Source organism: Biomphalaria glabrata, chromosome 3 (assembly GCF_947242115.1).
Source record: "Biomphalaria glabrata chromosome 3, xgBioGlab47.1, whole genome shotgun sequence".
Lineage (NCBI taxonomy): Eukaryota > Metazoa > Mollusca > Gastropoda > Planorbidae > Biomphalaria > Biomphalaria glabrata.
The window spans coordinates 25,616,426-25,639,400 of NC_074713.1; the positions used below are offsets into that span (position 1 = coordinate 25,616,426).

General features: G+C 35.0%; 1 protein-coding gene across 1 annotated transcript; it reads right to left on the reverse strand.

Annotated features, from left to right (window-relative positions):
• Nucleotides 1-10: 10 nt before the first annotated feature.
• On the reverse strand, nucleotides 11-21,254 carry LOC106069566 (cytochrome P450 4F6-like). The gene is made up of 11 exons (XM_056024217.1): nucleotides 20,980-21,254; nucleotides 18,643-18,805; nucleotides 16,634-16,784; nucleotides 13,809-13,990; nucleotides 13,533-13,657; nucleotides 12,917-12,976; nucleotides 8,459-8,582; nucleotides 6,314-6,443; nucleotides 4,313-4,442; nucleotides 2,403-2,747; nucleotides 11-694 (listed from the first exon to the last, which is right to left on the reverse strand). Exons 2-11 carry the CDS (start codon nucleotides 18,802-18,804, stop codon nucleotides 592-594), a joined length of 1,512 nt encoding a protein of 503 aa, XP_055880192.1. The 5' UTR covers nucleotide 18,805; nucleotides 20,980-21,254; the 3' UTR covers nucleotides 11-591.
• Between the last annotated feature and the right edge of the window lie 1,721 nt (nucleotides 21,255-22,975).

Sequence of the window (22,975 nt, forward strand, 5' to 3'; positions counted from 1 at the left end):
AATCCTAGGACTAAAGATGAGTTCAGTATTTTACTCTATCAAACAAACCCAGTTGCGACCTACATATTTTGACATATTTAATGCCGTTGTCCGCAAGAGGTCCATGAAAGTTTTCTTTTCGTCGTCTGAGCTTGTCGCTTGCAAGGGCGCTTCTTTTGGGTCTCAAATTTATGTCCTGCGAGCTTAGTGAGAGCTCTCCAGCTATGTCAGTGAAAACAAAATGGCGCCTGATTTGGTCTTTACAGCGCTTACGTTTGGCACCTCTGTTACATTTATATCGTACAGTCTATTGCTGAACCACAAAATATTATTAATGTTTCCCACTGGACAGCATTCACATTTTAGCTTCACAAAGTCTTTAAAAAAAACTATAATGCCCCCATGATATATGAACAATAACAGTTTTATAAGTACGACTATTTACATTATGTTATATGCATTTTATAATCAATACAACGAGACTAGTCTTATTCAATATATCGCTAACCGCATTCAATTTAATCAAGTCATTAATGAGCATTAAAAAAAAAATTTCATTAATACGTAGAATTCAAAATTGAAGAGGCAATATGTTTGGCGATTGATTTCACTCTATCGTTTTTTAATCCGAAACCACAAGCCATGCTCACTTTTCAGCACTGTCCGTGCAAGTCTGTTTGGTGGTGGGGCGTCAGGTGGTATTTCAAAACGATATCTGAACAGGATATATAAAAGATGTGTTACTATTTTGATTTTTTTTCTAAATACATTGATTAGCATAAGGAGTCTTGTGACGAAATCTCTGACTACAGAGGCAATCTTGAACTTCCTACATTGGTTTCAATGATCGGAAGTTAAAACTACTAAGAATATTATTCATTATATTGAAGTCAGATATACAATATGGGCATAACATTCTAATTACAGATAAATGGTTACGATAGGATATTATCAGTTGTCTGTTAAGTGTTTTGAATTGTTTAGTGAGATAGGCCTACATTGGCTACAGGAAATGATTTTTTTCTTTACAGAACCCATGAGCGTAGCACGTGGGAGTTGGGGGTTCATCCCCCCCCCCCAAAGAAATGAAATCCCCCCCGAAGGTTGGGTGGAATTTTATGACTGAAAATTTGCTTTGATTTTGCTTATAATAGGTGAGATTTTAATGTTAAACCATCATTTACCCCAGTGCAGCCAAAGGGGCTTTGAGTTTAGAACCCCCTCAAGGGGATTTTTAGGTTAAACCTCACCTCTTATATAAATTAAAAAAATAATACAAACAACAGTCACCATATTCCATGAGTGTAGCCAATGAGGATTTTGAGTTTAAAACCCTTCCGATTTTTTAAATGCTTAAACCCCTCTTGAATATCAGACTAAAGCATACAACAGTCACCAGATACTATGAGCGTAGCCATAAGGTGTTTTGTGTTTAAAAACCCCTCCAGAGGGTTTTGAGTGTAAAACCCTATTCAGCAAACTAAACACATAAAATTCTCTGAACGTTGCCAAGAAATTAACTCCCTCCCGAGAGCTTTAAGTGTAAAAAAAAAAACACAACTCCAAATGGTTTTGAGTTAACCCTCCCCCCTCCGTGCAGATAGCTATGAGGTTTAAAAAAACCTCATCAATATGATTCTAATACAAACAACGGTCACATAATTCTATGACTGTAGCTAATGGAGTTTTGAGTTTGTTAAAAAAAAAACTCTAGAGATTTTTTAGTTTAAACCCCCCCCCCCCCAACAGATGGTTTTGACGATAAAACTTCCCTTTTTGATATAAAATCTAAAGCAAATCACAGACACCAAATTTAATGAGCGTAGCCGAGAGAAGTTACAATTGTGTACAAATGTGTACCAGTCGCTGGACTCCATTATTAAAGTTCATTGAATAGCGGATTATGTTTTTGAAGTAAATTTTTAAATAGTAGTATCATGCACTGTAGATACCTCAGAATATGTATTTTGTTGGCTTTTAATACTGGAAATAGTGTTCCGCCCCGAACTCCGTTGGGGGAGCGCAGCCCTAGACCCCCTAGCTGGCGAGAGTCGGGGAAGGTGGTTAGGAGAACCTATTCTAGAGCACAAAAAACGTCTTCCGAAAGAATTAAGGGTCAGAATGAAATAAATATTTAAAAAAATCCCCCCCCCAAAAAAAAAAAAAATCAGGGCTACGCACATGATAGAACCTATGAGAAGTAGGTTTCTATAAACCAACACGACAAGACCCAGCACCCTTTGAGGTTTAGGTTTATGGCACATTCACAGTATCTCGACTATATCTAGAAGTACGTGCAAGCTTCTTTTAAAAAACAAAACGTAATATAAACTGTATTTATAAATACACAGATTCAACTTGAAAGTAGATATATGTAGAAACCCAAGTGATACGATACCAAAAATTAGTATTTGAACAGTTACCTTCTAAATAAGCGCGCTATTAAAACTTTTTCTTCATTCAAGGCGAAGTTTTGTCCAATACAGTTCCTGGAGCCTGCTGAAAACGGAGTGAAAGAGAAATAGTCTTGGTCTTTCCCATTTGCGTCCAGAAACCTCTCCGGGATGAAAGCATGAGGCTGATCCCAGACAGCTGGGTTTCTGTGTAAGTAGATAATAGCTACATTAACAATGTTTCCAGCAGGAATCTTGTGGCCCTCAATGGTGACGTCTTCGTTAAGGCGGCGCTGTATGAATGGGATTGGAGGGTAGAGTCTCATCGCTTCTTTGATACACAGTGCAAGAAAGTGGAGTTTAGAGATGTCTGACCTGAATACACCGAGGTACATAATACAGATGTTTACAAGTTATCTTTAGGAACATGCATTTTAAATAAGGAAAATATTTTTTTTTAAGATTGTGGCTAAATATTTAAACATTCACACCTTTTTGAAAACCAAAAATCTAAAAATAATATTAATTTTGTCTAAGTTAAAGTAAATAAGCAGAGTAATATACTTTTTTAAAAATTCAATTTCTTTTTTATGTTAAAACTAGACATATGTTACCTGCGACCCGCAGGTCTTTATTTGCGCATTACTGTCGATATAGTCACTGATAGTGTTTTGTAAACAATTAAACGAAATAATAATGTAATAAGTAAAGCGAATGTGTCAATTTAAAAATAGTGTGAATAAAGCTATCAAATCAAAATAGCTAATAGGCTTAAATCCATTTTTTTCAAATTAAAACATTTGCTTGTAGGCCTACACATATTTGATTAAAATTTGAGATGAATAGACTTAATTTTGTATGTTCATGTGTTGAGTATAAAGTAGATCTTGAGGTAGACATAGATCTAAATCTACACTAATCTAGAGTTAAAAATTGGCTTTTATAGATTTCATTCTGTGTTGCGCATGCGTGACCTTTTTTCATGAATGAATATAGGTCTATCTTAACACGGCTACGCAACTTTAGCGAACAGCGAACGAATGTATTAAAAATGCTTTAGAAAAACAAATTTGAATGTTAATTTGATTAAAATATGAAATAAATGAACAATAATTAGTATCTCTATGTGTTAAAGCATAAAACTATCTTTGCGAAAAGAAGTTTTATCATCTTAGAGTTCAATAAGAGTTTAAGGCCTAGGAATAGACTCAGTAGAGAGATGTGTTAATGTGTAACCATTTGATAATGTCTAATGAGAGAATGTTCTCCAGGAAATCTGTAGTCACAGATATCAGGAACTAATTTATGTAACAAAATGTTTTTGAAACACAAAATTGAAGGTTAATTTTATTATATAATGAAATCAATGGATCTTCTTTTGTATTTTCATGTGTCAAAATAAAAAACTATCTGCGCAAAGTGTGTTTCTTAAAATTAGATCTAGGTCTAAATCCTTTCGATCTTTTCTCATGTCAACATTGTTAACCATGGCCTAGATCCATAAATACTATAGCTTTAATAGAGTCGGACAACTTTATTTATTTTTAGGGTCTTAATTTTGTTTTAGGGATACAATACATACACTACGGTCTAAGTTGGTACCCAAGAAACATTCCTGCCAAGTTTTATCAAGATTGGTCAAGCGGTTTTGATGTCTATAAGTAACATACATACATACACCTTACATTCTACTTTATAATATAGATAGTATAGATAATAGAGTAAACTTAGTATTTATATTTTATTTATAATTGAAAAATGAAAAAAAAAATGGTTGTCTGGGAATCAAAGCCACGACATTCTATTTAGCCTGAAATAAATGATTCAATTGTTTTACCTACTGTTATCATATCACAGTAATCTCTTCCATCAATGAAGAAAGCCTGAGCTTATAATATTTTTTAAAATGGTTTAAAAATTTATGAATAAAATAAAAATACCACAAAATACAATCGGAATCTCTGCCTTCTAAAACTGAATCAATCTCATCTTGGACTTTTGTTTGGCACTCAGGATTCTTCGCTAAACAGTAAACCATCCAAGAAGCTGCTGTGGCAGTCGTGTCATGTCCTGGAATGGATCAAACTTACATGCTTATCAGAAATGTAGTCAACGATAGTTTTCACATCATAGTCCCAAGTGGAAAAAATATTGAAAATCCGACATGATGATATTTTATATTTTTTAAAGTTAAGATGCAACATTTACCTTTTTCTTTCCTGAAAAAAAGTTTAATTTAACAATACAAGCATTTTTTTAATCATAAAAAATACACCATTTTACAATTATTTACTATTAATAGTAAATAAGGAGATGAGAACAGGGGAGAATATATTTCTAAAATATCAGCATAGTAAATATATATATTTCGTCCATATATTTTCGTCCCGGGTTCATATGCTCGCTGCCATCCCCATCGACCAGCGAGAGGTTTGGACAATGGAGTGAATTATCTTTAACTTTGAAGGAACAACCGAAACATGTATAACAGACAAAAACTTTTTTTTTTTTACAACGGCAAACGAATCTTTCAAACTTTATTACTTTTGCTATTAAAAATAAAATCACGTCTTGAATATTCCTTGCGAATAGGTGGATCCAACAGTGATCCGAAGGGGGCCGCCTCTGAGTTTGTGTGATAACCATGTATAAGAGGGCTATACAGAAGATCAATAGAAAAAATGAACAACCCCAAGAGTCCCAGAAGGGCGCTTACGCACCGGCCTTGAAGGGAGACGGTGCGAGAAAGCAGAACAAGAGCGAGGAATGGCTGGAGAGAGATGGTTTTAAAGTTGTAAAACAAAACAGGAAAAAAGATACAACGAAGGAGTCTTCTAGTAGCAATGGGGAAACCACCCCTTCTCCCAGCAGTAGATAGAATAAACATCATAGGAAGTAATACACATGAAAAAAAAGGAAAACACGTGAAAAATGAAAACATGTAAACAAAAAAAATCGGAGCCTAACTCTCTAATTAAAAAAAAATGGAAAAAGAACCCTCTCCCTGTCCTCGACATCTTCTAACAGGGGTGAAGATCACGAGGCAGGAGAAGAAAAAGAAGAAGGAAAAAGGAAGTCAGATGAATTCCCAGATTCGCCTACACCTTTAGTAATCGACGATGGGGAGGATCCTGTCTCATCCCAAAGCTTGAGGTCAACAATTCTCTGTTTGCGGCGTAAAAGATACTAAATCTTTTAGGCTATGTATAATTTAACTGTGTGTCTACGTATGTTTAATAGGTAAGTATGGTCATGCATGTATTAATGTGTAAGTATGGGTGTGTATTTATTTTATTCTCACTTAGTTATCTAACTTAACAGGTGGGAAACATTAAAACGAATGGCGCGAGAAAGCAGCAGAAATTGAAAGAACAACGTTCATTAATTTGTTAAAAAAAAAAAAGTAAATTAAATATTCATGCGCAAAATAAAATTGTATCACGTGACTGTTATTAATCATTGTTTTGTCAAGCTGCGTCAACAAAGGTCATAGAGTAGTTCGTAACAGGCATATTAAAAAGTAGTGATGGTCAAGTTGATTATTATTCAAATTACACGGTCGAATCAAACAGGCTTTTAGCGAAGAAGTTATTTTCATTGAATACAATTTTCATCGTTCTGTGGACCCCCAACGATCATCTCCCGGACCACTTTTGGCAGCGTACCATAGCTTGAGAACCACTGATCTAAGGAGTCCTTTAATTACTTTCGCAAAATTACGCAGAAAGTCGTGATTTAATTAATGAAACTTTATGTGTCCAGTAGTACATATTAATATTTTTTTCAAAAAGGGAAATGCTATTAACATTCTGAATTATTTCCTGATTTATAGATTTATCAGAAACATTTTGTGTTAGGTCTTACAACTTTGTACTTTACATTGCAAACATTTTAAACACACTATTTGTAAAGTATAAAAAAACAAACAAGAAGCTGATTACCTGCAAACAAGAAAGTGTCAACTTCATTTCGTATTTCCAAGTCGGTCATTGGCTTACCGTCCTCATCCCTGGCTGACAAAAGGATATCCAGGAAATCTAGATGACGTTTCGAGGGAAGACCTTCTTTGTTCTGGAATATATTATGGATAAATATGTTGCAAAGAAAACATTTTATTCCTAGTTTGAGATTTCTGTGTACGCAGGATTTAGTATGATAAGACTCTGAGCTAGTTTGAGATTTCTGTGTACGCAGGATTTAGTATGATAAGACTCTGAGCTAGTTTGAGATTTCTGTGTACGCAGGATTTAGTATGATAAGACTCTGAGCTAGTTTGAGATTTCTGTGTACGCAGGATTTAGATCTGATAAGACTCTGAGCTAGTTTGAGATTTCTGTGTACGCAGGATTTAGATCTGATAAGACTCTGAGCTAGTTTGAGAAATGGGGCACCTTGTAATAAACATTTAGGCAATATTTCATTGGCTCATTGTTTTTTTAATGATTGAAAATATCTATAGCTGCGGCTTGTGTTGTCAATAGGCCCCGCTTGTAAGTAATTTTTTTTTAAATAAAGGTAGTCGAGGTAGCAGTGCCCCAAGAAAACTCTTTAAAGAACAGCTTGAGCACCAACTTGCTTAAAATGACATAGAAGAGAGTAACTGGGTGCAGGCGGCTTTGGAACGAGACAGATGGAGGTCACTTACAAAGGCCGCGGGATACACATTTGAGACCAAAAGAACACCCACTGCCGAGGACAGACGTAGACGGCGAAAAGAAAATCTGAATCGACCACCAGCGGACAATAATCATGTCTGGGATGGATTTGGAAAAATATGTCACTGCTGGAGCTCATAGCCACGGGAAATACTGCATTCTTCATTAATCTTGGGATTCGAAGGCATCTGAGAGTGAGCTTAAATTTAACTTCACTCTCCAAACAATTTTATAGTATTATTTAGTAACATAGGAAAGATTTGTCTTTGCTTTCGATGTTTGTTCCTTGAGAATATCACTCAGATCATTAGAATTAAGCAACACCAAGCAGCGATACCTTACAGCGGAAGAAAAAAGCCTTTTTTTTTTCATTGGGATACAAACTGAAGCATGAAGATTACCTTGAAAAACGAAATAAGATTACAAATGACTAGCGGCTTAGTCACAACCATTTGCGCTGGCTTTGAACTTCTTTTCGTGAAAGTTTGCCTTGCTCTTGTCTATTCTAGTCTTTGACACTATTCTCATAGCTTACTCACAAGATGACATAACTCTCACAGCTTTATGCCGAAAGGGTTGCTTTCCTGTAATATCCCTTACTCACTTAAGCTTGTTGATTTCATATTCATTAAAGGGAATCTTCAATGTTAAAATTTTTTTTTTTACTTGCCTAACGTTGGAGTAAATTATATAATAACAAGGTACCTAGATTCGAGTCCTGGTGAAGACTGGGATTTTTACTTTTAGGATCTCTGGGCGCCTCTGAGTCCCCCCAGCTATAATGGGTACCTGACAATAGTTGGGGAAAAGTAAAGGGTTGGTCGTTGTTTTCGCCACATTAAACCCTATTTTACCATTAACCACTGAAACGGCTTTTACATCATCTGCCCTATAGATCGCAAGGTCTTAAAAGTGATCTTAACTTTTACTTTGTATAATAATAAAGCTGTCCGAAGACTAGAAAACAGCTTTATTCACAACGAGTTTAAGTTGTGGCTAATTCACCTCGGCATAAAACGATCATTCTATACTTACCGAAGACAGGCGCAAAGGACGAAAAAAAAAATAGATCCCCGGCAGACAACGGCTTTATCTGCATTACTTGCATGTCTCATCCTTGTTGGGGTAGTCATGTAAAACACTGCAGTCATCCTTAATCTTAGGAATCGAAGCCATTGTTATTCAGTTCAAGATTATTTCAATATACTTTTAATTTATGGTAAAAGGCAGCACGGAAAACCTTCTCCCAGATACCCCCTCCCACCACTGGTCCACAAATGAGATTGGACCGTACCTCTCTGAGCCTCTCTGAGCATGCTTTAAGCATGAAAGTAGCGGTATATGAAAGCTATAATTATAATTATTATCATTAACGCTTTATCACGACATACATTTACTATTACTTAAAATGCTTTGTATTCTTTCTCTCACCAATTGATTTCTTCGTTTATTGATGATTTCTTCCGCTACTTGATGGACATAGTCGCAGTTTTTTAAAAACGTCTTGCCTAACGTTGTCCATTTGAAGATAAAATCTGGCCACAACCATGGCTGTCTAAACATTAGAAATAAAACAACAATGAAAGTAAATTCTTATTCTTATTCAAAACAAGGTTACAAAGAGAGTTTGTGTGGAAACACAAAATCAAAATCGGTCCCCGAAGTGGTCCACCCTGGCAGGTAAAAAGGCAGGTTTCAATATTTTCATAAAGAATATCAGAATGAAATTCTATCAAAAGCTAATGACATAAGAATTGAGAAAGAAGGTTGACAGATCTTGTGTGGTGCCACAGCAGACCCAGGGATAGAGGAAAAAGTCGAAGTTAGATGTGAACCTGGCCTCACTGATGTCATATAATGCTTAAACTCAAAACCATCTGTAGGGGTTTTAAACTTTTAAAAAAGCCTTCTGGTAAAGAGGGGGGTTAACTCATACCCCATCCTGTTGGGCTAATAGCATTTTGAGTGCGTAATTTGCTTTTTTCCATATTGAAGAGGCAGTTTTTAGAATCAAACCCCGCTAAACTCAAAACGCCCTTTGGTTACGCTCATAGAATTTTGAGTGTGTAATTTAATGTTTTTTAATATTGAAGTGGTATTTTTTAGCTTCAAACCCCGCTGTATGGGAGCTTAAAGTCAAAACCCCTTTGGTCACGCTCATATCATTTGCTTTTTTTATTTTGAAGAGGTATTTTTAGCTTCAAATCCCGATGAAGGGGTTTTAAATTCAAAACGCTCTTTGGCTACGCTCATAGAATTTCGAGTGTGTAATTTGCTTTTTTTATATTGAAGAGGTGGTTTTTAGTTGCAACCCTCGCATGAGGTGAGTTTTAAACACAAAACCCCCCTTGGCTGGTGACTGATGTATGGATAGTCTTATATTGAAAAAGGGATTTATATCGTAATTTTTGGAAGGGGTTTTAAAATCGAAACTCACCTTAGCTAAGCTCTTGGAATTTGGGAATTGTCGTTTACATTATTTATTGTTTTGTTTTGTTTTATAGAAAAGGGGGATTTAACTTCAAAACCTCCTGGTACGGGGTTTTAAACTCAAACCCCCCTTGGCTGCGCTGGTGCAAGTGATGGTTTAGTATTAAAATCTCTCCTAAAATAAACAAAATCAAAGCTAAAAATCAGTCACTAAATTTCGCGACCCCCCCCCCCCCCCTGCGGGGAATTTTATTTCCAGGGGGTTGGGTGAAATGTTTTTCATAAAAATCCGGAATAACCGAATTTCGTAAATGAGAAGAAAATTATTTGTTTTATTTGTTAGAAGAAGGATTTTAAAACAGTTATTAGGCGTTAGTAGATTTTTCATAAAAAATTCGGAACGATTTTGGCGACGATTTGTAATAAAATTAAAGTAATGTAGGTCGATTTCTTTTTCAAAACAAAATTCGGAACATTCTTTACCAATTAAAAAAACTTATGTTATGTTTCAGCAAGAAAATTAAATGTAAAATAGTCTTACAAGTGATTTTTAATAATCGTTTCTAGTAAATTACTTTCTTATTTCAAAACCCTGAACCATCTACTGTCGATATTTTTGACAAAAAAAGTCATTTGACATAATTTGTTTTTAAGTTGAAAATACGGAACAATCTGATATTGATAATTACACTATAGTGACATATGTTCAAGACTCTAAGTGTAATGCAAGTCAGTGATGTGATTTCAAACAATCATTTGACATAATTTATTTTTTATAAAACTTTATCTGGAACAACTTTATAGTTAATGAAAAAAGTCAGTATAGAGATTTTCATTTATATTTTTACCAAATTATTACATTTTTACTACCTTTACTATTTTAACTTTGAATAGACCTTGTATTTAATGATTTAACTATATAGAATTTAGCCCTTGTTATATAAAAGGAGAGTGATACTTAAAGGATTACGGGCACGACATGGCCTAAATTGTGCTGATGCACCTAAACTCAAAAACTCAAAACTCAAACTCAATCTCAGACCGACCAACTAACAAAACGCACAAAAATAAGCGGCTCTTCTTTCTTATCTTATCTTATATAATACAGACGTTACTTCAAAAAAGAAGATGATTACGTCCTACGCGTCATGCATTTAGTCATGCATATTAACCAATGACTTAAATTCTACCAAGTCACTGGTTTTCCTGGCTAGCTCAGGCAACCCATTCCATGCTCTAATAGCACTAGGGAAGAAGGAGTATTTGTACAAATTTGTCCTAGCATATGGGACAAGGAATGTGCCTTTATCTTTGTGTCTTTCAGAGTATTTTATTAAATTTTGTTTTTGTATTTGAAGATTATGGTTCAGTGTTTTATGTATTATTGCTACTTTACTTTTGAGCCTTCTGTCCTAAAGGCTTTCTAAGTTTAGTGATTTTACTAAAGGTGTTACTATAGTCAAATGTGAATATTCGTTTGTTATGAATCGCACTGCTCTATTTTGTGTCTGTTCTAGTTTCTTAATGTTTTCTTGAGTTGAGGGGTCCCAAACAGAGGATGCATATTCTATTATTGGCTTAACCAAGGTTAAATAACATTTTAGTTTTATGTTCTTATTTGATTTATAGAAATTTCTTTTAATAAATCCTAATGCTTTGTTTGATTTTTTGTAGTTTCATCAATATGTGGATTCCATGACAGTTTTTCATTTATTATAACACCTAGGTATTTTGCGTTTTTAGTCTGTGTTACTGGTTTGCCATGAATAAGATAAGTGGAATTAATTTGTTTTAGTTTTTTTGTTACTCTTAACAACTGACATTTTTCTGGGTGGAAAGACATGCTCCAATTTGATTCCCATTTCTGTAATTCATCTAATTCTCTTTGTAAAATATCTGTGTCTTGTGTTGTTTTTATTGTTCTATATATTATGCAATCGTCTGCAAATAATCTGACTTTTGTTCCTGAAGTAATGCAATTCGGTAAATCATTTATGTAAATTAAAAATAGTAGTGGACCAAAGACTGTTCCTTGAGGTACACCTGAGTTTACTGTTATCGGTGTTGATTTAGAGCCATTTATTATTACAGTTTGTTCTCTCCCTATCAGAAAGTCTTTAATCCACTGATGCAGTGGACCATTAATGCCGAAATATTTTAATTTTTTAAGCAAACTATGGTGGTGAACTTTGTCAAAAGCCTTAGAAAAATCTAGAAAGATAGCATCTATTTGTTCACTATTATCTAAACCTTTTGAAAAATCATCAATTAGTCCTATTAGTTGTGTTTCACATGATCTATATTTCCTAAAGCCATGTTGGTATGGTGTGAGGACATTATGTTTGTCTAAGTGGTTTATGATGTTGCTACATATTATGTGTTCTAGGATTTTACATGTGATGCTGGTAAGTGATACTGGTCTGTAGTTTCCTGGGTCAGATTTTTCTCCTTTTTTAAATAGGGGGGGTGACATTAGCTTCTTTCCAGTCCTTTGGTACTCTGCCCTGGTTAAGTAAAGCCTGAAAGAGTATTTTGAACACTGGGGCTAGCTCATTACTTAGTTCTTTGAGTAATCTAGCTGGAATACCATCAGGTCCAGAAGCTTTATTTGGTTTGGTGTTGGCTAATAGTTTTTGAATTCCATTTTCTTGTACTACTATATCTTCTATGTTCTATGTTCTTATCCTGATGGGGGCACTAAACAAAAAATAAATAAAATCTGATTATTTAAACATTTTGTGGTAACTAAATTAGCCTATGTGTCCTTCGCGGCCGTCACGCTACTGCACGAAATTTGTTACATAAAAAGTCCATTTTAAAAAATGTCCGTGATATTTACATACGAAGTGCATTCTTAGCCTTTATAAACCAACATAAATGTTTTCTTTTAATTTTAGCAAACAGTTGACAAGAAAAAACATAGTTAACTTATATTTATATTTGTTGTGAACATTTCTTATATATTTTATAAATACAGTTGACTTAGTGATACTGAAAATACACACAAAATTATATTTCTTTGTTAAAATATTTTAACATATCTCCCTTACATTTATGTATAGTTTTAGAATTAGTGTATTTTTATGAAAAAAATCGCTTGCATAATTAATTTAAAAAACTAAATGGCTTGCTTTTAGAAAACCAAAAGTAACCGTTGCACCTAAACTTTGCAAGCCTTAATAATAATAATATAATATTTTTCATTCCTCTTTTAGTTTTTGAGATATGATAGTGACAGACGAACAGACGGACATGGCCGCTAATAAAATTAGTAAAAGATAACGTCTCCTTTAGAGATCTCATAACTTCTCAAATGCGATTGATTTACACATAATAACTAATGAATGATAGATTTGAAAAAAAACAAACATTTTTACCCCGCACCGATTCCTCTCCGTCCCACGAAAAACATCACGGTTAAGTGATTATATAAATTTATAACTAATATTATGAACGTACCTGTTTCTTTCAAACCAAGATAATGCTAATTCCCTTGTTGCTTTGATATAAGGATGGTGTCTGATAAATGGAGGAGATATATATAGATATATATTTAATATCTAGATAATATGTACAACCTGCCTCTCTAAACGTTCTTCCCGTCCTCTGGTCCTCTGAGATGCTAACAATAAATGTATCACAAAATATACTTCAATGTATTAAATCTTTGTACTATAGGTGTAACTATGTTAAGGAAAAGCCTAGACGTCTATTCAACATTTCTTCATCTGCCGAACTAAATCAAGACCATAGACTATATATATATTGGCCTATACAGGACTTACAGGACTGCCAACACTAAGGTAACTAACTAAGCCTAAGTTTCGTTCATCAAAGACATAAGGGCAACGAACTTCCGGTGTAAACGTATCAAACAAAATCCACGATGATTGAATAATGCTATATATAGTCTATGATCAAGAAAGTGACGTAAAAATATTATTAAAACTAGGATTGGATTCTGGCAATTACATTTGCGTGAAACAAAATAAAGCTGCCAAAACTAAAAAGTTGCATCTGTTAAATGCATAGGCCTAAAGGAGCAAATAAACATTTTAAATGAAATGTCACTCACCCAATTCTCTGGACATCTGCATCATAGCTCATAGCACATTTTAGAATTATTTCTAGGGTGCACAAGGTCATGTGGGGACAGAGGTCAAAACTTTCGCCACTTTCGGCCAGTTTGTCTAGTTTTCCCTATTAAAATTCAAAATTAAATATATAAATATATAATTTATATGTCAGCTAAGTCCCAAAAAAATACATTTTCATTGTCTCTGATTTAGAACTATATTTAATAGACAAACATCTAAGAACTGCCAACTGCTAGAAATAAAACTTGACTTACTACCAACGTATCAGCTGCTGTGTTGTACACCGAGACGTAATTCTTCAGAATGTCAAAGTGAAAGGCTGGAGTGAGGAGTCTTCTGGCCCTGGCCCAGGTGGCCCCGTTGGAAATAATGAGACCGTCACCGATCCAGGGCAGCGCAAATTGGTAAAAACCCCCAAAACCTCTTGCTTTAGGAGCTTGTTAAAATATATAAAAATATATAGCGAACCCTTAGTTCTTATGATACGCTCCCTTACAATCTATAAGCAATATATCAATAGTTTTTGGCTATAGTTTTAGGCTCCATTAGACCTAATTTAAACAAGTGATTAAAATGTAAATCTGCGTCTACAGCTTTCTCGGGCTTACATTATTTCAAACAATTTTAAATCTTCTTTTTACATTCAAGCATCTCTATTACGTATAGTAAAAAAAAACTCTTTTTGAGCGATTGTTTTTTTTTTCATAACAAATAATGAATGTTAGATTTAACTTTTTAATTTTTTTTTACCCCCGCCCCCTTCCCCCTGGTTAAGGGAATGTATAGATCTAGTACACCTTTCAGTGGTACAGGAATTTACCTAATTGGTTTCAACAATTGTCAGTAACCTAGATTTAGAAATCGAGCTGACAAAAAGGATAGGAAAAGCTACCACAGCATTGGCAAAACTCTCCAAGCGAGTCTGGGAAAATGGTAAATTGACCACAGCGACCAAAATCCTAGTCTACAACGCCCGTGTTGTGAGCACTCTCCTTTATGGCAGTGAAAGCTAGTCAACATACATGTACCAAGAGCACAGATTGAATAGTTTCCACTTGCGCTGCCTGAGACGCATAATGGGCATCTTTTGGAGGGACCATGTCTCCAATCAGGAAGTTTTGAGATTGGCCAATATGAACAGCATGTATGCTCTCCTGACACAAAGAAGATTACGCTGGCTCGGACATGTCACCCGCATGCCAGATGGTAGAATCCCGAAAGATATCTTATATGCTGAGCTTGTGGAAGGAGTCAGACCCAAGGGCCGCCCAAGACTAACATATAGAGATGTCTCCAAGCTAGACATGAGAGCCACAGGCATAAGCGAAAGTATGTGGGAAAATATAGCCAAAGACCGGAGTGCATGGAGACAGATTGTGCGTGCTGGGACAACCCTCGCTGAGAACAAAAGAATTTAAGCGACCTTAATCAAGAGGGAAAAAAAGAAAACAGCCCTGTCCGCTAGCCCTGAATCAGAGGCATACACATGTATGAATTGTGGCAAAGTCTGCCGTTCTAGAATTGGCTTGATTAGCCACACCAGATTCTTCCCCGTCTCAAGATTAAACCAAAACCAATGACTCATTTGTGCGCATCCATTGCCTTTCGAGACAAAAGGAGCCATATAGTACACCTTTTAATATTTCAATGATAAGCATTTTGATCTAGACTTAGAAGACATTTTTCTGAACATTAATTTATTGAAAATCTTGAATCAATAAAACATTACACTCGGAAATTCAAGAACCCTATAGTCCTTTCAAAACCGATGTAGGATCTAAACCTAGATTTAGTATCTAGCCAAGTTTACATTTATTTATTTTAACTTTGATAAATTATAACAGTCAAACAAGAGTTTTCCCAGTGTGGCCAACGAGCTTGTAATTTTTTTCTCAGCGTTACACATCAACTATTAAACTTCTAGGCAAATCGCTTGAGCTGTTTTTGAAATCAGCTGTATGCCCATCCTCCATGAAGAAGTGACTTGAATAAAGCTATTGTAAAAAAAAACTTTTAATTAAAAGTTATAAGTAAAGATAGGGCTTGAATTTGAACTAAAATTCTAAAATTCGAGTTTATTTTTAGATCTAGATCTAAAATGTTAGGGGTGGTCATGCCATAGTCTTCAATACCTAACACTTTGTAAGTATGCTCAAAAGCCCCAAAAACCGATTTCCTTATCAAAGTAGCATCGAATGACGTTTGCTTACACACATAAACATTGAAATACAATGTAAACGTCTACATTCTTAAAGGTAACTGTCACGATCTGTTCTTTTTGTTTCTTTTGAGTGGTAAAATGTGAAGATTGACTTGAGACTACTATGGTGTTGTGTTGATCTGACAATGCTCTTTTAGTACTTGGTTTATTGAAGAATCGTATCTCTGACATTTATTTAACACTCCAAGAACATTCTGTAAGCCGGAGATTCATATGTAAATATCTTTAGAAACTTTATAATGAAGATCCATTAATTCAAAATACAAACACTTTAATTCAGGAACTAGGAATCACTTACAATATATATGAACCTTTTTTTTGTTTGTTTTGGGATCAGCGGGGACATAGACTGGCAGAAAGTAACAAGGTGTTCCGCAAGCTGCCTAACGGTCACTTGCTCCTGATGTTTCCTATAGGCTGATTCCCCGAAGCCTTTCCCGTGTTTTAGTATAGCCGCAAGTCAACAGAGGTAGGAATTCGGAATTCTGCTAACAAACCTCTCCGAAGCTTAGTGGTTTAGGTGCAAGTTGATCGCCTTTGCCTTTTTCTCTTGTCTGTCGAAACAGTACCACCAGACTAAATATCTGAGCCACACATGAAGTCTATCAAAGCTTATTTGAGAAGCATAGCATTTAAAGCGCTTTTTTATGTTAGTGGAATACTTATATTCATTCACTTATACTCATATACCCAACTAATGTTCAGTGTAAATAATAGGTTGATTCTTAGTTTAAAAAACATAGTCCTTAAAAATACACGTTATGAGAAAGAACAAATATTTCTATCAACAAATAGCCAAAAAAATAAATAAGTTTGAAAGGCAACGTCAAAAACGTTTGGCTAAATTGTAACACTTACCCGAAGACTTTAGAATCAGTTTTACAGTATCTGGGTGAAATACAGTGATGTTAGGTTGAAATGGACCTAGCCAGAAACGAACAAACTTAGAGTTGATTTTTGTGACAAGCCAGTAGCCATAAGCCAGTCTTCCCTCTCCAGTTTTTGGGAGCTGACGAAATTAAATGCATTGTATAAATACCTAAGAAGTGACTATCTCTCTTTCAATTGAAATCCTTACATTAATTGCTTTAAAAAAGGGAATAACTTACAAATACGTTATAACAATTTAGTTTAATTAATTAGCCTCCTTTAGTTGTTCAGATAGACCTTCTCCCTCTAAGTGTTGGGTCCATAGGAGTTGCAGATGAAGTTTGTGATTAACAGCGATCTGTCAGAGATTTTTGTTTGAGATAATATTCAATAAGTTGGAACTGTTAGAGTGACATATCAGACGCAATAATGTTTTTTTATTCTTTTCTTTACTTTGTAATTATAATTTTATCAGACAACGAAACAAAACCCAAGAATATTATAATGAGGGTAGGTCAAAATAAATTTTCTGTCTTGTGTTGTCTTATGTAAATGTCTATTGTAAAGAACACTAATGATCTAATTATAACAACTTTTCGAATAATGTCAATTTGTACTATAAACATTTGTTTAAGAGCCATGACACTTCTCATAACAAACATTAAGCGTTCCTTCTTCAACATCTCTAGCTTCGTTATCTCCCTTCTCTCAGCTCTAGACTTAGTTCAGTTTCCTGCATGCATTCCACGTCATTCCTAGCGTTAACAATATCAATCGGAACCCACACTTATACTGTTAAAGTACAGCAATGAAATTTTCAGAGGCGTACTGATTCTAAGTATATATTCATTGCAAAGCTTATCTTTAAAACTCTAAGACTAAGACTTCTTTATTGATCCTTATGGAAATCAGTTGTGATTACAAGGACTCTTTTCTCATATAAAGACAACACAACAGAAACATTCACATAAATAGAACAGACACAACATAAAGAGTTCATTCAGCGACCACACACAGCCATCTTGGTCCTTTCCATGTTTCCTGATCAACGAGTGGCGTTGACATAGTCTGACCACCTTTAGAATGACATTACAGTTGGCTTTTATTGGTTAGACATATTATAATCCGTCACCCTCATTAATTCAGCGAGGCGCCGATGTAAATGTGTCGTATTGATGTATACTGCAGTGGGTAAAGTACAAAGTTGATATCAACTCACTCTGTCTGTTGGAACATGTTTGTACTCCCACTTCCCAGTCTCGGATCAAGTTGAAACTTTGAACAATTATTCAATTAACCTGACAAGACATGAATCAATAAAATAATTAACCAATTACTTAATTAATTATTGGTGATCAATTTTTTTGTTTGATATGGAAATAAGGAGAATGAATGCTACTTAATGAGAGATGTAGATGTATATTAGGATTTACTCTCCTTACTAAGTTTTGTTAAATTTGTCTCACACTTCCCATGCTCGGATCGTTGAAATGTTGCTTAATTATTCATAGTCGATTAGTGGTTCCTTCCTTTAGATAAGCTTTGTGGGGTGTTTTTTTTTTTTTTTTTATTGTATTCTTTTTTCTTTTACTTGTTTTAAGAATGTAAGGGGACTTAAATTGTAATTTTTACAGTATGCGAAAGGCAAAGGCAAGCTGCAATCAAATCTTTTGTATTTATTAGATCAATACATTTTCTTTTTCGCCTATTGTTTATTTTATATTCTTAAAAGTCAAGGAGAATATCTTATTGCAACAAAAATAGAATTTTCTTGACCTATTCGGTTAACTTCTCTTTAAAGCACGACTAACCTTCGATAATCCGACTCTTTCGATTAATCAGACACCCCCTTCCCGGCCCCGTAACCGTCGGACTCTCAATGGCATTATATTCTTATTATTGACCTTAGGTTCGGCTTTCAACCAAATGTTTTCCTACCCAAAAAAAAAATAAAAAATATTTATAACAAAAGGAAAATCTAATTTTTGTCTAATTACCTTGTGCAGATTTCCATACAGCCAAGAAAAACTTGGTTCTCCTGGTAGTTGGTTGAAGTAGTGAAACTTGAGAATCATCTTGTAAATCTTGCGCACTAACCAAATGAAGAACAGAGTTGTGACGGTCACCAAGCATGTTTTGAGAAGTCCAACATCGAGCATGCTTGAGAAAGACACTGATCACATTTAACATTACAAACACACATAGAATCCATTTAAAATAAAATAAAATGTGTCTATGTACTCGATCGTTCTTATAGTTCTATAGGATTCGCCTTAGTGCAAACAATCTCGGAAAATCTATTAACTGGAGTTAAAAATTTCCTGCATGTTATTGGATACTATGCTACTATCGAATACAAAAGGCTTTTTCTATAGTCCCGTTTATACCACAAAAAGCTCATAGATGGCGGGTCCAGTCACATGTACGTTTTATTATTTGGCTGATTGAGCGAAATAGCGCTAACAAAATAGCATTGACTAAATAACGCGAGTCGGAAATATCGATTTATTCATTTCTTCCAATTATCATTTTATATTGTTCATCGTCTAGTAGCCATTTACCGACACTTGAAATTCCCGAATATAAACACCCAAATGTTTCGAAGTTATCATTTTACAGTGTAAATCTGTCGAGTCAATTGTAGAGGTTACTAGTAAATTAAAGTAAAGTTCCCCTTTCAGACCTTGCGATCTATAGAGAAGATGCTGTAAAATATGTTTCTATAGCCCACGGTTAACGAGGGTGTCATGTGACCAGCACGAAGACCAATCGCCTTTACTTTCCCCAAACTAATGTCAGGTATTGAACTCAAAGGCGTCCTAAAGATCCTGAAATTAAAACATTTTCACCGATATTCGAAACCAGGACCCCTCACACTAAGATACCGCGCCTGCCTGCATTCTAGGTGTTGATTTCATTTCGCATTTCTATCTTAGACCAGATGGTTGTGATTGATAATATTTGAAGGACTAGTAACTGTCTAGTTGAGGGACTGACCATTTCTTATTCAGTTACTTTACCTAGTGACATTGCCAGATCCAGGGCTGGACTGTCCATATGGCCATATCATCTGTGGGTCAAAACCTAATGGACCTCTGGGGCCATTTTGAATGACGAAATCTAGCGAACTAATTTTAAAATATTCTCTTATAGAAGGGTCACGCGGTGTTTTGTGATTAGCCCTCACCATACCTTTATAAAAGACTTTAAAAGACTTTACAATGTAATACTAGAAGAATATAATTGATTTAATAATTGAGTAGCCTACATCCGTATCCCGCGCTTCTATTATCGAGTTTCAATCCTTTATACACACAGTGTCACAATATAAGCTATGAACAACCAAAGACCTTTATTTCTTATAGTTCTATAGGATTCGTGTTATTGTAAATGATTTCGGGTGATTCTATAATAATATAATGAGAACATTTCAAAATGTATAAAATGTTGAAAATTAATTTGAATTTAAATTTTGAATCATAATATGATATGTCTATAGGCCAGGTTATTAATATTAGTTAAATGTCTTTTACGGAATAAAGAGGAAGGCGGCGGGGCATGGGCGCCGGAGGTTGAAGCAAGGGGGCGCTAATGTACTCCTCTGGATTCTTTGAGACAAATTCTAGCCCTTTTTTTTTTTTTTTGCACTATCAAATTACTTCATATTTTCTAAGTAGCAACTTAACAACTATAGTTGTAAGATTAAGTTATTTTAATGTTGTAGCCTAGGCTAATCCAATGTAGATGGCCGACCATGTAGCTTTATTATAGGCGTGCAAAGCTAATATAAGAGAAACAATACAAATTAGAACCATGAACTCCTGACATTCCTTTCAGCTGAAAAGTTCTTGTGAAAACATCGGCTAAACTTGTCTTTGCAGTGTCGAATTGAAGCTGGTGACACAATGAACCAGCAACAGGAACTTAACAATAGACTTATCTACTTTATAAAGTAGAATGTGAGGCGTATGTATGTATGTATGTTGAGCCATAGGTAGCATCTTGCACCGTCTGAAAAAAAACATGCGGGTGTCCCTAAGGGTATTCACAAAATCTCTGCTCAAGGCCTCCAGTTATTTAATCCAAGTCTGATCCCTTAAACGAAACAAAAACGAGCTGATGTGGAGATAAACAGTCATAAAGTCAAGAGGAGTGAAGGGTTTACAAATTAAGGTTGAACTTCTAAGTCTAATCTAGATGGTGTGTACACATTAGTTTAGGTTCAATCTTGTTGCCAGCAGAAAGAAATTAGGTTCAAACGTGTGTTTCAATGTACTTTCTGTAGTGTGTCAAGTGTTTCTATGTTATAAATCTAAATAAAGGAGATCACTTACTTTATAAGAAAACTTGTTTACAAAAGAACTGAGTCTCTTACGATTGTGTAGCTGATTCATCAAAGTCAAAGAACTAATAAGAAAATAAAACTTTGCTCACAGATTTCTTTCAGATGCAGCCAGTCTTATTAAATAGAAATTAAACATGCTAACTAATAACAACGTTGTTTTTTTTTTTCACATTAAGGTGCATATAACCAACATTCTGGTTTGCATTTATTTAAACATCCTACACATGCCTTCAAGGCTTTAACTGCTTATAAAATACAAGCACACTGTTTGTTCAGTCAAATTAGGTCAGGAACAAAGCACAATATTACTATGACATACAGGCTACTAAAGGAAACAGCAGCAGCAACTTAAAAATAAACTTGAGGCCAAATATTTATCTTCGATTTATCTGATACTAGAAATGTGGCTTTTGTGAAAACAGTGAAACATATTTTAAAACTCTGAACAAACAAATGAACCAATGAAAATAATAACTTAAGTAATGTTAAAACTGTTTTTTTAAAATGAGATACTTTAGCGTTTCTGACAGTAAAAAAACCAAACAAAGATAAAAGGTAGACCTGGACACACAATAAAATGTGTTTGTATATAGTGTAATGTACTTCAGTTGAAAGCTCATAACCAGATATTCTCAATACTATATGCATTTCTTGTAAACGAATATAGAGAGAAAACTTGACCCGTCCCCACTCGTTGGGGGTGGCGGCGGGATCGATGCAGTCGCCCCCACCTCACCATACCATGGGCGTAGCCAGGATTTTTTTCGGGCAGGTGGGGCGGAGCGTCGCCCCCAAGCACTATTTCCGGTATTGAAAGCCAACAAAATGCATATTCTGACGTATATACAGTGCATTATCCTGCTATGAAAAGTTTTATTTATAAAATCTTATGTGCTATTCTTACTGACTTAGATTCTCAAGCGTCGTTTCGCGCTTTGAGCGGCAAGCTGCTTCCACAAAAATCTGTCACTGGCAATGTCTGAAGCCTCTTCCCACCTTCTCTGAGGACCTCCATGAAAGTGTGGCGCCAAGTTGTACTAGGATGTCCCTGTTTGCGCTTTCCTCATAATGGCCTCCATGTCATCGCAACTCTTATTATGCGTAATTCATTTTATTGGAGAACATGTCCCGCAAACCTCATGCGACGCTCTGTTTACAACCTTACTAAGGGGTCGACTCCCTGTTCGGCATAGGATTTCCTTAATTGAGACCCGATCTCTATAACTGACTCCTAAAAATCCGTTTTAGCCATTATTATTACGTGAGTGTAGTTAGCTTTAGATTTTATATCGAAAATGGAAGTTTTATCGTCAAAATCATTTGGGGGGGGGGGGGTTTAAACTAAAAAATCTGTGGAGTTGTTTTTTTTAAATTCAAAACCCCTTTAGCTACGCTCATATAATTTAGTGACTGTAGTTTGCTTTAGATTAAAATTGAAAGGAGAGGTTTTGAACCTCAAAACTCTCTGTATGGGGGTATTTAAACTCAAAAATATCAAAAGGGGTTTTAAACTTTTCAAAATAGCCCTCTGGAGGAGGGGGTCAACTTTTCAAAAAAAAACTCTGGAGGAAGGGGTTTTAACTCAAAACCCTCCTTGGCTCGGCTATCTCATAGAATTTTGAGTGTGTAATTTGCTTTTTTTATATTAAAGGATTTTTTTTAGCTTAAAACCCCGCTAAAGGGGGGGGGGGCTCAACTCAAAACCCCTTTTGGCTAGGCTCATGGATTTTTGAGTGTGTAATTTGCTTTTTTCTTACATTGAAGATGTATTTTTTTAGCTTCAAACCCCGCTAAAGGGTGGTTTAAACTCAAAAAGCCCTTTGGCTACGCTCATAGAATCTGGTGACTGATGTTTGGATAGTATTATATAAAGAGGGGGTTTATCGTAAATTTCCGGGAAGAGGGTAAAATTAAAATCTTCCTTATGCTCTTGGAATTTTAGAATTTTTGTTTGCATTCTTTTTTTGCTTTGTTTTGTTTATATA

Excerpts from the sequence above, each read along its gene's own strand:
- LOC106069566 (XM_056024217.1), bottom strand. The coding sequence starts at position 18,804 with ATGCTCGATGTTGGACTTCTCAAAACATGCTTGGTGACCGTCACAACT. Across the intron at positions 16,785-18,642 it reads TGTATGGAAATCTGCACAAG|CTCCCAAAAACTGGAGAGGG; the intron begins GTAATTAGACAA and ends TAATTTCGTCAG. Across the intron at positions 695-2,402 it reads ATAGCGCGCTTATTTAGAAG|ATATCGTTTTGAAATACCAC; the intron begins GTAACTGTTCAA and ends TATCCTGTTCAG.